This window comes from Mirounga leonina, unplaced genomic scaffold (assembly GCF_011800145.1).
Source record: "Mirounga leonina isolate KUSES-001 unplaced genomic scaffold, KU_Mleo_1.0 Mir_53, whole genome shotgun sequence".
NCBI lineage: Eukaryota > Metazoa > Chordata > Mammalia > Carnivora > Phocidae > Mirounga > Mirounga leonina.
The window spans coordinates 66788401-66805590 of record NW_023270807.1 but is presented as its reverse complement, the minus strand read 5'-3'; the positions used below and the strand labels follow the sequence as shown (position 1 = coordinate 66805590).

The 17190-nt window shown below is 37.0% G+C and overlaps 1 protein-coding gene across 5 annotated transcripts in view; it reads left to right on the top strand.

Annotated features, from left to right (window-relative positions):
• Positions 1 to 17190, top strand: part of REV3L (REV3 like, DNA directed polymerase zeta catalytic subunit) — a 181663-nt gene that overhangs the window by 45574 nt on the left and 118899 nt on the right. For all 5 annotated transcript variants that reach the window (XM_034991840.1, XM_034991838.1, XM_034991839.1 and 2 more), the window contains exons 2-3: positions 6633 to 6822; positions 12969 to 13043. In XM_034991840.1, the coding sequence (XP_034847731.1) occupies positions 6633 to 6822; positions 12969 to 13043 (265 nt within the window). The remainder of the gene's footprint in view (positions 1 to 6632; positions 6823 to 12968; positions 13044 to 17190) is intronic.

Here is a 17190-nt window from a genome sequence, read left to right as displayed (position 1 = left end):
ACATGCACGCTTTACCTTTCTCTCCATTGCACTCTTTGCTCCTTCCTGACTACATTTTTCCTGTTCCCAGACCATGCATATTCTCATTTGCTTTCAGATTTTTGTATATACCACAACATTCTCTCTTTGCTCTTCTGTTGCTTCCTCTGGGAAGCCTTTCAATATTCTCACAAAGCTGAGTTAGATACTTTTGGATATAAAATTGCCATACTGTAATTGCCTATTTACTCATCTTTATTTCTAAGTAGAGTAAAAAGTTCATAAGTTCAGAGACTATGATTATGAGCAGCATATGGTCTAACACCTAATGCTGGACTTTCACAAAGTATTTGAAGAATATAGAAGTTATGCCTACATTTATGAGTGAAAAAGCCAATTGTGTTTAGCACTGGAAATACAAAGATATACTAGACAAATGTATAAATAGACCTTTGAAACATCTGGTGCTTGAGGGATATAGTTCTCTTAGTAATGTGGGATTAATAACTTAAAGCCAATGATTTTTTTAAAAGATTCTATTTATGTATGTATGTATTTATTTGAGACAGAAAGAGTGAAGGGAGGAGCAGAGGGAGAGGGACAAGCAGACTCCATGCTGAGCATGGAGCCCAATGCAAGGCTCAATCCCATGACCCTGAGATCATGACCTGAGCCAAAATCAAGAGTCAGATGCTCAACCAACTGAGCCAACCCAGTGCCCCAAAGCCAATGATTCTAAATAAAGTCATGTATACTTTAGTTGAAGAAATAAAATGGCATGAATAAATGTGAAACCCCAAAGAATTATTTATAAAGGAGAAAATGAAGAGGACTGTTTAGCAGAAAGTTAGATACATACGCCCTTTGTAAAGTTAATTATTATACTTAGTTTCTTGTTGTTGGTGGTGGTGTTTTGCTTTGTTTTTTTTAAGATCTTATTTATTCATGAGAGAGAGGCAGAAGGAGAGGGCGAAGCAGGCTCCCCACAGAGCAGGGAGCCCGACATGGGACTCGATCCCAGGACCCTGGAATCATGACCTGAGCCGAAGGCAGATGCTTAACCGACTGAGCCACCCAGGCACCTGATGGTGGTTTTTTGTTTATTTGTTTGAATTTCTGCGTCATTTAGAAGTAGATGACTTCTTCCTGCCTTTCTCTTACAGAAATTGTATAATATTTAGAAAATATATATAAGCAAAAAAAAAAAATAATCAAATCATTATCTCACTTAATGTGTTATATATTTTTATAATTGAAATAAACCTGAATATCACCTGAAATAAGTATATCATGAACATCTCTTCATGCCAGGAAATATACTTCAACACCATCTGATGCTGAGGTTGGAAACTTTCTGTAAAGGGCCATTTGGTATGTATTTTAGATTTGGGGGGCTAGAAGGTCTCTGTTGTAGCTACTCAACTCTGCCAGTAGCAAAGCAGCAATAGACCATTCCAAATGGATGTGGTGTGTTATAATAAATTCGTATTTACAAAAACAGGCAGTAAGCAGAATTGGTATGAGAGCCATAGACATGACGTAGATATATCATAATTAATCTCCTACTTTTGGAAATTTATAATATCTTCAATTTTTTTAAACTATTGGTAATACTGTCTCAGCATCTTAATATCTAAATCTTCATGTACATTCTTGTTTTTTTCTTAGATGATAATAGATGATATAACAGTTTTGCTTGGTTCATTTTGTGGTTTTGTGGGAATGGGGAAAGAAAGTAAAACTTTAGAGAGAAGCAAAGAAGGACTTTGCTTGGAGGGATACAGATTGAGGTAATGATAGTGATATAAAACTTAAAAAGATATTCTAAGAAGAAAATATGAAAAATTCCATAAATACACATTTTCCTGTTCACATACCAAGTTTTTCTATTTGATAGCTCTGTAGAGTTTTATTTAAAATCTTGTGTATATTGAAGATTTGGGAGATAGGGTTACAAGTTTCAAAATAAGCATTTCTTATTCAGTCTCCTAAGATACTCTTAGGCCAGCATGATTTTGATTTTGGTGACCAGTCAGCTTATTTTAAAAATAAAAGAAAAAAGAAGACATTAAGCTTTTCTGTTCTAGATGATGAAGTCTAATCGGTTAGAGCAGGGATTAGCAAACTACTATCCAGGGACCAAATCCTTCCCACTGCCTGTTTTCATAAATGAAATCTTACTGGAACAGCACAGCCATGCCTATTCACTTATGTATTGTCTATGGCTGTTTTCAGCCTACAGCAGCAGAATTAAGTAGTTGTATCAGACACAGTATGGCCTGTAAAGTCTAAAATATTTACTATCTGCTACTTTACAGAAAAAGATCTGCAGACCTCAGAATTAGAGGAATGGTACTTATTAGTGTTTCTGTTTATCAAAAATATATCTACAAAAAATATAGGTAATTTTTCTATGGATAAACTAATAAGACTTTAGATGCACGATTTAATTAAGAGACCAGACCTAGGCCCTTAAAATGCAGAAGAAAATGTGGGAAAATGACATAAGAAATGTTGGAATACAGAGGATTTAAAGTTTAGTGTACATCTAAATTCTGTAAAAGATTAGATTCACAGTATCCAAGTACTGGCTGTTACAGAGGCACCTACCTTAGTTATACAAGCCCTACTTACACGGAGTTGGAAAGTAGCCACCTCCACACAGTTTTGTCATGGTGTCTTTAAAAGCCAGCAGTTATGCTATGAGAAGTTTCTGTGGAGCTTTCCTGAAACAACTTTATTGCAGTTTCTGAATTAGGCAACATCAGTCAAATTGGAAAGCCCAAACTCTTAAAAATTTTTGAAACCTGTGTGTGTAGGCTTATTCTCCCAACAACAGTCTTTATTCCTGCTAAGTTTGCTGCCTTAATTCAGTTTGACATGACAATAAGAGGGGACATTGAGAAATTAGGGACATAAAGAATGCCAGTTGCTTGCTTTCTTTGGATCCACATGTTACTTAGACATAGCTTAATATTTTAAACCTTTTAAGAATCCCAAATCATTTAGCAGGGTTTCAAAATGGCATAGCTTTCACTAATTTTATAAAAACATTCTTAAAAGAATCCTGTGTGTGGAGCTTTTTGGAGTGTAGTGAAAAAGCCGCTGGATTGAAGTCACAAGTTCTTCACTAGGCAACTAACTAGATGTTGCAAAAGCCTGAATGTGCAGTACCAGCTACCTAGCTCTGGACTTATGAGAGAGAAACCATTAATCGAATGCTTAAGCCACTGACTTTAGGTGTTTTCTCACAGCTGTATCCTAACTGATGGGGATGGAGCAGAATAGCTTATCTTCAGGGGACTTTACATATGTGTGGCCCCACACATTTGTGTGGGGTAGAGCTGATGGAGAGAAGTCAATAGAAGTGGTCTGTATCTTGTCAAGATAAAGCAGTGCTATTACAGAACTACAAATTTTACAATAATAAAAGACCTGTTGCCAAAAAGAAATGGAATCTCACATTGATTTTTACACATTTCTTATTCCTAGTTTAACTTTTTGAGTTTCTCATTTTATCTTGTTTCTCATCATTTTCTTTTCTGTGATATTCATTCTGTATTAAAGCCGTTAAGTGCAATGACAAAAATTCTTGTGTTGTGTTCTTCAGGAGGTTGTTCTTGAGGAAAGGTGGTAAGGCACTGAGCCATCCCTAGCTGCTGGAGAACGAGAGGGAGGTACATCTGTGTTGATGTAGTGACTGCGGCTTTGCATGGGACTTTGGGTTATTCAGGAAAGGAAAGTGCAGTAAGCTGGGGACTCTTCCCAACACCTATGTCCCCCTATAACTCTGTAATCCTTAGTTGTATCAAAGTCCCTCTGTTTTCATAGATTTGTTTTTTCAGATACTCAAGGCTTTTACACCATTCCTTTCTCCTTAAGCAGTTACTCTATTTTGCTGAGAGTTTGTTCATTTACTAAATATTTATTAAGCACATATTATGTGCTTTGTGCTGGGTTCTGAGGATATTATGATCATTCAAACACAGCACTAGCTCCAAAGAATTTTCAAATGAGAGAGTCAGGTAAGAAAACAGGCATTTACATTACAAAATAAAAACTGAGGAGTTTAAGAATTAAGGAAACCAACATTCACTTTTAAAAAAATTGAACCAGCAAGATTAAATGAAAAGAGCATTGATTTTTAGATTTTATTGATCTGCTTTTAAATTTTGATTCAATTACCTAGTAGGTATGTGATTTGGGAAAGTTAACCTTTGTGATATTTGCAAGGTTTTTAAATGTTTTAGAAATGAATATACATAAAGCACTTAGTTCAGTGCCTGCTGAATAAATCATTTCTGCTTTTTTCCTCAGTCATACACCACAAATTATTGTAGTTTTAAAGCCTATGAAACAGAAAGATAATGTCTTTGGCCCCTGCTTCACAGGAGATGTGAAAAGTGGGGATTTTTAAAAAATTCAGTGAACTTTGAACACCCTCCCTATAAAGAAACTTAGTAGAAATCAGATTTTATGATTATTTCTTGTAAAATTTATCCAAATTTCCATTATTGAGATATATGGACTGTAAAATTAATATCTTAGGAACTTAGAGAATTGCTTATAAAATACACTGTTACACTAATTCTTGTTTTTTTTTTTTTTTAAGATTTATTTATTTATTTGAGAGAAAGAATGCACAGGGGTAAGGGACAAAGAGAGTCTTAAGCAGACTCTGCATTGAGTGTGGAGCCCCGACTCCAGGCTGGATCTCATGACCCTGAGATCATGACCTGAGCTGAAAGCAAGAGTCGATGCTCAACGACTGCACCACCCAGGCGCCCCACTATTACACTACTTTTCTAATCACTGGTCTTAGATTTATTTGTCGACTTAAAAGAGGATACTTCTCTGTCTCCCCACTTTCCTTGCCCTCTGGTTTAGCATGCCACTTGCTCTTAACCAAATTGTGGTTTATGTCCTGAGTGGTAATGGATATAACATTTTTCATGAGATGTTTAAAAAGCATTCAAGTAGATCATCAGTAAATTAATTAAATATAATTTTAAGACTCATCATTACAATTTTTTTTTTCTATTTGAAGAATTAAGAAATAGCAGTATTTGGCAGATAGTGCCATGTTTGGAATGAAACGAAATAATCAAAGAATTTGCTTTTGGTGAAAGGGTTTTTTTTTTTTTCCATTCCTTTGAAATTAAGCAACATAACTGCTGCTAAAAATAGAAACTGGTCTAACAGCAGCACAATTTATAGTTCTTCAGAAGTGTGAAAGTTGGTAGTTGAAATCAGAATACTGAACTTGAGAGGGTATAGATCTTATTCCGTTGTGTGATTGGTGTATCCCAATTTTGCTATACTGTTTGTGATAACTGTTCCAGATTTATTTGCTAATTCTGTTATAGCTATACCTTAAAAATAAGATAAACTGATGTTATTCACTATAGAGTGTGAAATACAAGATATCAACAGAACATAGAACTATTTTCTGTGTATTTTATATAAATCATTCTAAATTATAAATAGGAACTAATAAGCAAACAGTTACCTTCCTACCAAAAAAGAAAAAAAGCCCAGTGAAGCAGAGTGGAATAAGGGATGGGGAAGAAGCCTAAGGATTGTGTGGGCAGGGCAGTACAGTGATAGTGACAGCATGAGAAAAATGGGTATGTTCTTCCATCACTGCCGTTCTCCTTGTTTGAAGTAGACAAATGGCATGTCCCTAAGGGGAACTAGGGACAGTGCTCTGAGGACAGGAACCACTTCTGTACAGCCTGCCAGATTCATGAGAGTAATGGTGCATCTGTTTTTTGTTGCTGCTGTTGTTACTTAACCTTGTCATGGATACATTACTGTTTCTGTGGCACTTCTTTTGTGGGTTCTTACTCATATTACTTTCTTTGTCATAGCAGTACCTGATTGTCTGTTGGCGGGTCAGCACCATTTACCCCTTTTGCACCTTGCCAGATAGAATGGCTTCCTGGGAAGTGTGCATGCTTGTTTTTTCACCTCTCATTGTGTCTCCCCCCGTCCCATTCCACCAAATGTGCAATTTAGATATCTAGAGGTCCATTATGGACATATGATCTGTAGAGGTTTTCTTTTGCTTTGTTTTTGTCTTTTTTGGTTGTTTTCTTTTCTGTTTTGTTTTTCCTAATAGCAAAGTTTCATTTTTACCCTTCCCAAAACCCCACTCCATACCCGTATAGCAAAATTCCACATACTGGAACTGCTTTTACCCTCTCCTTTCTCCCAGAGCAGTCTCTGTCTCAGGGAATTCTCTTGTTTGAAAACCTTTATGCCAAGACAGACATGCATTGTTTTATTTAATAAACTTTCAGTGAGTTTTTGTAAGATTCGTAATACTGTGCTAAGTGATATTATTAAAGGGCAATTCAGTGAAGTATACAAAACCAGTGAGATTGTGAGGGTAAAATATTCAAACATATTTTCACCAAAACTACTATTTCAATCATACTATAATGCTTATGTTTATAAAATGCTTCTAAATGTTCTGTTGTGAAATGCAGTTAATATGAGTGGCTTTAATTATGGGTTAATTTTCTTCAACTCTTATCCTAGATAAGCTCTGTTGTCATTAGAACATTTAAATGATTTGCATTCTGATCTTTGTAATGTTAAAATTTTAAAATGCACCTCAAGACTAAACTTTATGATGTATTATATTTTAGGTCAGAAGACATGTCTTCATCTGCATGGCATCTTTCCTTACCTCTATGTGCCATACGATGGTTATGGACAGCAACCAGAAAGCTATCTTTCTCAGATGGCATTCAGTATCGACAGAGCACTTAATGTGGCTTTAGGCAATCCATCTTCCACTGCTCAGCACGTGTTCAAAGTGTCATTAGTATCAGGAATGTAAGTATATGTTAACTTTTTAAATTTCTTTATCTGTATATCTAGTACCATTCCAAGTAAAGAAAACCTATCTGATTCAAAGATACTTTTTTTTTTTTTAACTTCTAATCTAATGGAAGTAAGGCAAATTTTATGCTGTAATTTTTAAAGTAAATTTTTATTGCAGTGAAAGATAGATGGTTTAACCTTTTCCATTTCTCCACATCTTAGAACTGTAGAAATTCATGTAATTTATTTTTTATATAAATATATATTTATTGAGCACCTTCCGTGTGCTAGGCACAATCCTAGGTGCTTGGGATATATTGGTGAACAAAACAAAGATCCCTGCCCCCATGGAGGTTATATTCTAGTAGTGGGAAACTGAAAATAACCAATAGATATGACATAAAATAAATTTATTTATTTATTAGATGATAGTGCTATGGAGCAAAGATGTAGAGCAGGGTATGACGGATCACTATAGTATAGGGTAGGGAAGTGGACTGGTGGCAGTTTTATATAGGGTAATCAGGGAACGTGTCATTGACAAGGTAAATGACATTTGAGCAAAGACTTGATGGTGAGGGAGTAGGAATAACATGGAGGTGACTAGAATGGAGGAAAAAGAGAGTAGGACAAAATGAGGTTAGAGAGATATGAATGGATGGAGATCATGTTGGCCAGTGGTTTTTAAAGTATGGTTTCCAGGATCACCAACATAAGCTTTACCCGATTTGACAATTATGAGAATGCACGTGTCACATCTCCAAATACAGGGAGCATAATTGAACAATGGTCCCACCACCACCCTGAAGTCTATCATTCCATATGAACTGAAGCTGCTTTCCATAGGCTACTTCTAGCCAGTGGCTAAGCCTGGTAAGGATACTAAGGCAGACCTGTTCCTGGGAGACACTTGAGAACTCTCTGAAAGCCTTTCTGCACTTTGATTAAAATAACACTACAATAGAAGACATTTCTATTGATCTTCCCTCTGTCCCTCTCTCTTTCACATGGGATCAGATGTGTATCTAAGTTTGGTCGCTATCCCAGTCTCTCCTGGGTCCCTCCTCATTTTCTCTCACAGGTGTTTCCCCTGATAAATTTCCTGCACATACTGGCATCTATTTCTCAGAGGAATCAGATCAACATACTTAGGAACTTATTTAGTTTCCTTGGGTCACACCCTAGACTTAATGAATCAGAACTCTGGTGGTGGGGCCCAGCAATTTGTGTTTTAATAAGCCTTTGTAATGATTCTGATGCACAGTAAAGTTTGAGAACCACTGCAGTGGGTTGTTCTGAGGACTCTGACTTTTACTCTGAGCTATTGCAGAAATTTGAGTAGCCATGATCTCACTTAAACTTGAAAGGATTACTTTAGCAATTCTGTGAAAAGTAGACCATTGGGGGATAAGGGCAGAAGCAGGGGAGAGCATTAGGACTCTGTTTCATTAATCTGGGTGAGATGAGAAAATATGGTAACTTGCATTTGGGTAGTAATAGGAACGGTGAGACGTGGTCAGCTTCTGGATCTATCCTGAGGTTTGAGTCAATAAGCTTTGCTGTCTGATTGGATGAAGGTTGTGACAGGAGTCAAAGATGACTATAAAAATTTGAGTCCAGGGCGCCTGGATGGCTCAGTCGTTAGGCTTCTGCCTTCGGCTCAGGTCATGATCCCAGGGTTGTGGGATCGGGCCCCACATCGGGCTCCCTGCTCCGCGGGAAGCCTGCTTCTCCCTCTCCCACTCCCCCTGTTTGTGTTCCCTCTCTCTCTGTCAAATAAATAAATAAAATCTTAAAAAAAAAAAAATTGAGTCCATGCTGCTAAAAGGATGGAAGGTGCAGGTAGAGCAGGCTGGCAGGAAAGATTTGGAGCTCATACTAGAACATTTTGAGTTTGATATGTTTATATGAAATCTATCTTAAGTCTCTCTACTACTTACACCTTAATGTAGACTTTCCTCTGGACCATCACAGTATCTTTTTAATCAAATTTCTTTCTATTTTTATCTTGCTCCAGAGCCACAAAAGTACTCTTCTTATAATATACATTGGGTCTTCTTAAAATCATTTAAAATCCTTGAATGGCTTAATATTGTTCTTGGAATGAATTTAAGCTTCTAACCACAGCCTGTGTGATCTGACCCCTGCCTACCTCTGTAATTTTGTTCACTATGCTCTATCTAGAAATTTTACATGGGTCTTCTTTCAGTTCCTCTGATGTGCTGAGCTCTTTCCCAGCTTCGTACATGTAGTTTGCTTTCCTTGAGTGCTCTACCCTTCTCCAGTCCTTCAAATCCTTCACCTCTCCAGAGAAGTTTTCTCTGACTTCCCTACTTAAAATAGGTTGTCATTATTGTTATTCTGTATCTCTGCTCATTCTTTGTTTCCTTCAGCACTTAATATACTTGGCAATTATTTTAATTAATTTGTTTACTTAATTTTTATATATTTCTCCCACCAGCATGTTAGCTCCACAAGAAAAAGGACCATGTTTGTCTTTCCACCATTATATCCTTAGCACTTTGTGTGGTGTTGGGCACTTAGTAAATATGGCTCAGCAACTATTTGGTTGCATAAATGAATGAGGTAGTTCACACATGTCCTGTGATTGTAACCATAGGTTAAAGATAATTATCAGCTTTATATTCTAATTTTTTTATGTTTAATAGTTTCTAAGAACTTTCCTATACATATTCTCATTTCAAAGTTTAATTTCCAAACAGCCTAGTAAAATGAATAGTTACCAGTCTTTATTCTTTTTAAGTAAGCTCTTTCCCCAACATGGGGCTTGAACTCACTACCCTGAGATCAAGAGTCACATTCTCCACCAACTGAGCCAGCCAGGCACCCCACTCACCAGTCTTTTCTATATTTTTATTTTTTAAAGATTTTTTTTATTTGACAGAGAGAGACACAGTGAGAGAGGGAACACAAGCAGGGGGAGTGGGAGAGGGAGAAGCAGGCTCCCCGCTGAGCAGGGGGCCCGATGCGGGTCTCGATCCCAGGACCCTGGGATCATGACCTGAACCGAAGGCAGATGCATAACGACTGAGCCACCCAGGCGCCCCCTTTTCTGTATTTTTAATGGGTATTTTCTTAAAGGTATTGTCATGTTTTTAGGAATCTGAATACCTGAGGCAAAAGATGAGCTGTTTTATGGCTGCCATTCTCTTTTTCCTCTTATCCTATTTTTTTTCCTAACCTGGATAACCTTTTTCTTACCATACATGTTAGCTTCTATGATTATTTTAGTCCTTCATTTTTTCCTACTTCTTTAGACAAGGTTGCACATAGCTACCAAGTTAAAATTTGTACATGTTTAATTCCAGTCTTTTTAGATAATGCATTATCGTGAGGTTAGGTCAAGAGATAGGATTATGACCTTAGGCTCATTTCTGGAATTCCTTGCCACTTAGCTGCCATGATTCTAGAAAATATCCTATAAAGAGATTCTTTTTTTTTTTTTTTTTTAAGATTTTATTTATTTATTTGATAGGGATACAGAGAGAGGGAACACAAGCAGGGGGAGTGGGAGAGGGAGAAGCAGGCTCCCTGCGGAGCAGGAAGCCCAGTGCGGGGCTCGATCCCAGGACCCTGGGATCATGACCCCAGCCAAAGGCAGACGCTTAAACACTGAGCCACCCAGGCGCCCCCTATAAAGAGATTCTTAATCCATCTAAGTTAATTGAGATCTTTTGCTATCCATTTTCATTTTCCTTCTTACTGTTATGTTAAAAAGCAATGATAAGATATAATTTTTTAAGCATAAAATATCTACTGAAACTCTGTTCCATTCTGCTTTCTTCCATCCAAAGGATCTCCCTTTTGAGGAATTCTTTTGGTAAAATCAACTGAAGCCAACAGCAGGAAGCAAGGGTTGCCAGTTAGATTATACAGAAGCAGAAAATGGAATTTATAGAATTTCCAGGCTATATTTTGGGGCAGTAGATGGTGAAAACAGAATCCTAGATTTATAAAGAATTTTAGAGGTTTGATAGTCTTAACTTATATTCACTTTTTGAAATTTATGATAAAGTTCTAATTGTAAAACCCTAAAGATTGTTAACAAAACCAAAACAAAGCAAAGAAAACATGTACTGCACTGCAAATTTAATTTTTTTCCCCAGTTTATCTGGCTAAAAATAATTCATGTCTCCAGATAGAGAGCTGTATTTATCTACATGAAGAATACCATAGCAGGAGGAATAAATAGTTGAATTTTCCAGTGAGAGAGAATGAAATCGTTCATGTAATATGTTTGTTTCATGGCAGCAAAAATGGGGTAAATGGTGGAAAAGTAGACAGAAAGTAGTTAAGTGTTATTTAAAAAAGTAGGGTGGGCGGGGGAAAAAAAAAGAGTAAAGAAGGGTAAGGGATAAGGAGTGATGGTCAGAGAAGGCTTTTATGAGGAAGTGAGTCTAAGTGGAAACCTGAATGAAGATTGACAGCAAACCATGCCAGAGTTCAGAACAAGCTTTCCACGCAGAGAGAATGGCAAGTTACTTGAGCGTGGAGTAAGTTAGAGGGACTAAAATGTTGAGGATGGCAAAAGGAAGAGTAGTATGACACAAGATTGGAGTGAGGGGCAAGGACAAGATAAAGAACCTTTTAGGCCTTGGTAAATAGTTGGATTTTTTTTTTTTTTTTTAATAAAAGTTGCTTTACAACAATCATATAGATGGCTCTGACCTAAAAGCTTAAAGTAGCTAAGGGGAAAAAAAGTTTATACTCCAAATAATGACTCTGCTGCCAAATTACTCCTGTGTTTGATGTCCACTGTACTGTCAGACATGATGGAAATGGTGTCCTAATGAGGATAAGTTCTATCTAGTGCCCATTATAAAGGGACAGTATTTTTTTAAATGAAAGTGAATGAGTTTACCCACCTAAAAGATTTAACCAACCACTTATTTACAGATAAACTCTAGGGAGATACAAAACTTTTTATTTTGTATGCAGATTCATACTTGTTTATATATTATTTCTAATTATATCATCTTTGAAAGTGATAGTCTGGGGGGCACCTGGCTGGCTCAATCGATAGAGCATGTAATTCTTGATCTCAGGGTTGTGAGTTCAAGCCCCATGTTGGGCATGGAGCATACTTAAGAAAAAAAATGATTATGGTAGTCTGTATATCAGAGGTACTGGTGTAGTTTCAGATCCTCCTGAAATGATGTAACATACTATTCCAACTTATTTCATCTTGCACTGAACACTTATTTCCCTCTTTACTATGTCGATTTTTGCTTCTTCCTTTCCCCATTCCAGGTAATGCCCTTGAGAAAAATCCAACCTCAACGTAATTAGGGTCCTTAAGTAAGCCATGGTCTTCTCAATCTCTTAAGTTCCTGTCTACACAGTTTTCATAGGCTTCGTTTGAGTTGGATGTGTATTATGCACACACATACGTATATGTGCATGTATAATATAGGTAAATTGTCTCTGGCTAGTGAACTTGCAAAATTAATAATATATAGAGACAAATAAGAAAGTAACATGAATGCTGTTAATTAAAGGACTTTGTTAATGAAGAACTATAGCTTTTGACAGAAAAAATGGGAAATAGGTGAAGAAGGTGCTTGAAAGGTCTCTGTTTTTTTCATACATGGTCAGAGTAAAGAGAAAAGAGCCATTTTTTAATAGTCATTATGATTGAAATTAAGATATAGTTTGCTACTCCTTTTTGTCCCTAGTTTTTGAAAGTTGTATTTTTAAACTTCTTTTTTTTTTTTTAAAAGATTTTATTTATTTATTTGAGAGAGAGAATGAGATAGAGAGAGCATGAGATGGGGGAGGGTCAGAGGGAGAAGCAGACTCCCTGCCGAGCAGGGAGCCCGATGCAGGACTCGATCCCAGGACTACAGGATCATGACCTGAGCCGAAGGCAGTCGCTTACCCAACTGAGCCAGCCAGGCGCCCAGTGTATTTTTAAACTTCTTAAAAGAAGTAACCAGATTTCAGTATTTTATATATTAACCTGTTGTAGGTTTAATTGAAAGGTTTTGAATGGTTTTGTTTGTTTTTTGGGGTTTTGGGTAATATTAAATATAAATAAGACTGAATTAGGTCACCTGAGTCTAATTTGGGCAATAAGTTGCATTACTTCATCTCTGAATGCTGAAAATAATTTGAAATATCTTTTTCTTTTATTTCAGGCCTTTTTATGGTTATCATGAGAAGGAAAGACACTTTATGAAGATCTATCTTTATAATCCTGCGATGGTGAAAAGGTAAAAGAAAAATAAAAATATGAATAACTATCACTTAAGTATTTTAATAATAAAAAAAATCTAGAAGAAAGGATTATATAGTTTGTAGCATTATTAAAGAAAGAGACCATAATATGTATATTTATGTGCAAAGAGAGAGCCATAGCTTGGCCTCTAGGAAGGATATTTTAACAGTGAAGGGACCTTGCTTTATAAAGCTCCTTACTGTTTCTTTTCTGTCTTAGGTTTAGAGAGCTTGTAGAAGTAGATAAGGAGAGATGGATCTTAGTAGCGAGAGCAAATGTTCAATACCAGGAGAAATTTGCTCTTTAGTTTCAAAGCAAAAAGAAATACATGAGAGTGAGTCCAGAGTGTAAGGGCTTCTGAGAACTCAGAATTCTGTTGACTCTTTATTAATGTTAGTGAAATTTTATATCCCAGGTTTTTTGTTTGTTTCTGGTTTTGTTTTGTTTTTTCCTTCCCTCAGTAAGTCTGTCTATCTTATTTTGTCAATGATCCTGGAGCCTAAGTTATTGATGGCAGGAAGGGCACATATAAAGAAGACTTCAGTCATCCTCTGGGGCTCACAACAAGGGTTTTCACTCTGTGTGGTGACGAGCTAGGGTAAAAGTGTCCTTGGAGAAGTGCTGATTGTTGTTTTGTCAGAAGATCTCTCTGCTAGTAAGTACTAGGTTTCAAAAGGTAACCTTTTGGTAAGACACAAATTGAATGTTTCCCCAGAGTGATTTTAGGCACCAAGAGAGGCACAGCTACCAAGGATGTAAGGTTTATTCTGAATTAGGCCATCTGAGTGCTTCACTGAATCACTGCCTTAATCCCAGTCCCTTCTCCAAGTAACCAGTGAAAACTAGTTTTCTCTATAATCTCCTACCCTTATTCCATAACAGCTTCTGTCATGTAGGGTACCAAAATAATTTTTCAGAATAGGCACTTAACCACAGTGATGTTTCTTGTACCACTTGCCCTTGGTCACACTCTCTAATATCCATGGAGTCCAAAAGAACAATCATTGTGAATTCTTACCCTCTCCTGCACACACAGTGGTAAGAGAGTAAACTTAATCATTTTTACTCTTTCTCATCCCCAGATGTGCTAGAGGGAGAACCATGGATAAAATTTGCATGCATCTTTAAAAATAGCCTAGTTCTATGTGAAGTATACATCTGATCTGTTTTTCTTCCTTGTGACTATAGCAATCAAATACTTATTAAACTATTTCCAGTAAGTTTGCTTTAAGTTACATAGTCAGTTTATCACAGTGCCTATGTGAAATTCCGTGATTTATTGAGAGATTACCTGTATTCAAAATCTGGCTCTACTCCATCTGTTACTTATCTTCCTCATCTGTAAATAGGGTTTATATTAGTGCACGTTGTTCTGATGATCAAATGTGTTAATATCTGTAAGTCGCTCAGAACAGTGCCTGGCACATTATAGGTGCTGTGTTGGCTATAGTATATATGAAAACGTTAATGTACAACTTACCTTTACCCTCGCTCTGAACTTGTTTCCCTAGAGGCGATTTAAGACTGTGGTGTGTGTCCTTTTATTTTTCACACATACATACATATACGCACATATCCTCTTTTTAAAATTTCCACATACAGGGGCGCCTGGGTGGCTCAGTCAGTTAAGCGTCTGCCTTCAGCTCAGGTCATGATCCTGGGGTCCTGGGATCAAGCCCTGCGTCAGGCTCTCTGCTCAGCAGGGAGTCTGCTTGTCCCTCTCCCTCTGCCCCTTCCCCCGGCTTGTGCTCACTCACTCTCTCTCTCAAATAAATAAATAAAAATCTTTAAAAAAATTCCACATACAATTGATGTTCTGCTAGAATATAAGTCCACAGGCAAAGATTTTTTTCTGCTATGTTTGATGCTTAATCATCAATGTCCACAATATGTGTGTCTGGCACACAGTAGTCAATAACTTTGTGTAGAATAAATGAATACATATCATTTGGAGACTGGCCTCTTGCTATCTCTATTTGCTCATCTCCTGTGAGCTTTACTTCCATTCTTCTTAAACTACCTACTCTCACCACACCCTGGAATTTGTACTACCTCTGAGATTTTCTTTTTTTTTTCTTTTTTAAATTTTATTATGTTATGTTAGTCACCATACAATACATCATTAGTTTTTGATGTAGTGATCCACGATCCATTGTTTTCGTATAACACCCAGTGCTCCATGCAGTACGTGCCCTCCTTAATACCCATCACCAGGCTAACCAATCCCCCTCCCCCCTCCCCTCTAAAACCCTGTTTGTTTCTCAGGTCCATAGTCTCTCATGGTTCATCTCTCCCTCCAATTCCCCCCGCCCATTTTTCCCTTCCTTCTCCTAATGTCCTCCATGTTATTCCTTATGTTCCACAAATAAGTGAAACCATATGATAATTGACTTTCTCTGCTTGACTTATTTCACTTAGCATAATCTCCTCCAGTCCCATCCATGTTGATGTAAAAGTTGGGTATTCATCTTTTCTGATGGCTGAGTAATATTCCATTGTATATATGGACCACATCTTCTTTATCCATTCATCTGTTGAAGGGCATCTCGGCTCTTTCCACAGTTTGGCTATTGTGGACATTGCTGCTATGAACATTGGGGTGCATATGGCCCTTCTTTTCACTACATCTGTGTCTTTGGGGTAAATACCCAGGAGTGCAATTGCTGGGTCATAGGGTAGCTCTATTTTTAAATTTTTGAGGAACCTCCACACTGTTTTCCAAAGTGGCTGTACCAACTTGCATTCCCACCAACAGCTACCTCTGAGATTTTAAATGCAGACATTTTGGTTTCTGACTACAGTCTGTCTTTTTTTTTTTTGCAAATTCTTGAGAGATAATTTACCACAAAATTCACACATTTTAACTATATACAGTTCAGTGGGTTTTTTTGTTTGTTTCTAGTAAATCTAGTAAATTTACCACTATGATTCAGTTTTAGAACCTTCTCATGGCTCTAATAAGATCCTTTATGTGTGTTGTTTTTTTTTTTTTTAATCTTTTCAAGTCTGTCCCTGAGGTACTCCCACTCTACTTGTTTTTAGGCTTTAAACTCCCTTGCCTCACTACTACTGCCCCATTCTGTGTAGCCTTCTCCTGCAATTAATTTCTTTCCTTTCCAGCTCAGATTCTGTTCTTTACTTTTCAACTCCTTTGTCTGCCAGGTAGAACCATCAATTCTAGGTTAATCTATTTATTTACTTTCTTTCTCTGCTAAACTCTGGCTTCTGATTACTATAGGATACAAAAAAATCACGGCAGATTGGTGCCACTGTGAATTCATAGTCTTCAACTTCACCTAGGCCCTGCCCTGCCTTATTTCTGCTTTTCTCTAATTTTCTTCTTACCTTTCTCCACCCTCTTTACTCAAATGTTAAGTCCCTCCCAAGGCTTTGCCTCCTACTTCATAGAGAAAATGGAACCCATGAGTCTAGAAAAGTCGTTGTCAAAGTTGTGCACTGGGGATTCTTTAGATCCTTTCAGAGGATCTGCGAGTCAAAATCAGACCTCTGTGTTGCTAAATCCAGTTAACACCTTTTTGTCCTTAACTTTTGACCTTATGTCCGTGCTTGTAGTGCTTTAAAATAACCCCACATGTTCACTTTCTTTGATATAAGCCTCCTCTGTTTTTCCTTATACCTGTCCAATCATTCATATTTATGCCATTTGGTTGGCTCCTCTTTTAACATCTGCAGCTGTTCTTGGGGTTATGTCTTAGGCTTTCAGCTTTTCTCTCTGTACTCTTTCCTCATTGTACAGCCTTATCTACTCTCATGGTTTGTTTTTTCTTTTTGTTAATCTTTATGCATTTGACTTCCAGGTATATATCAGTAGCCTAAATTTTCCTCCAGAGCTCTGGATCAATGTGTTTAAGGGCTCACAAATCAGAGAAAATTTTAATTTTAGCTTTCCACTTTTAATTTGTATGATTTGGGACAACTTTTTAATCTAAGACCCAGTTTCTCTATAAAATGGGGATAATAGTATCATAGCTTTATAGTGAGGATTACTTGAGAGTAAGCATTTAAAACACCTAACACAATGTCCAGTACATAGTCCTTAAATATATGTTAGCTGCCTCTGCTGTGTAAATAGTTATTCTTGTCCTCATTTTCATTGTCATTTATTGTCAGTATTTTCATGG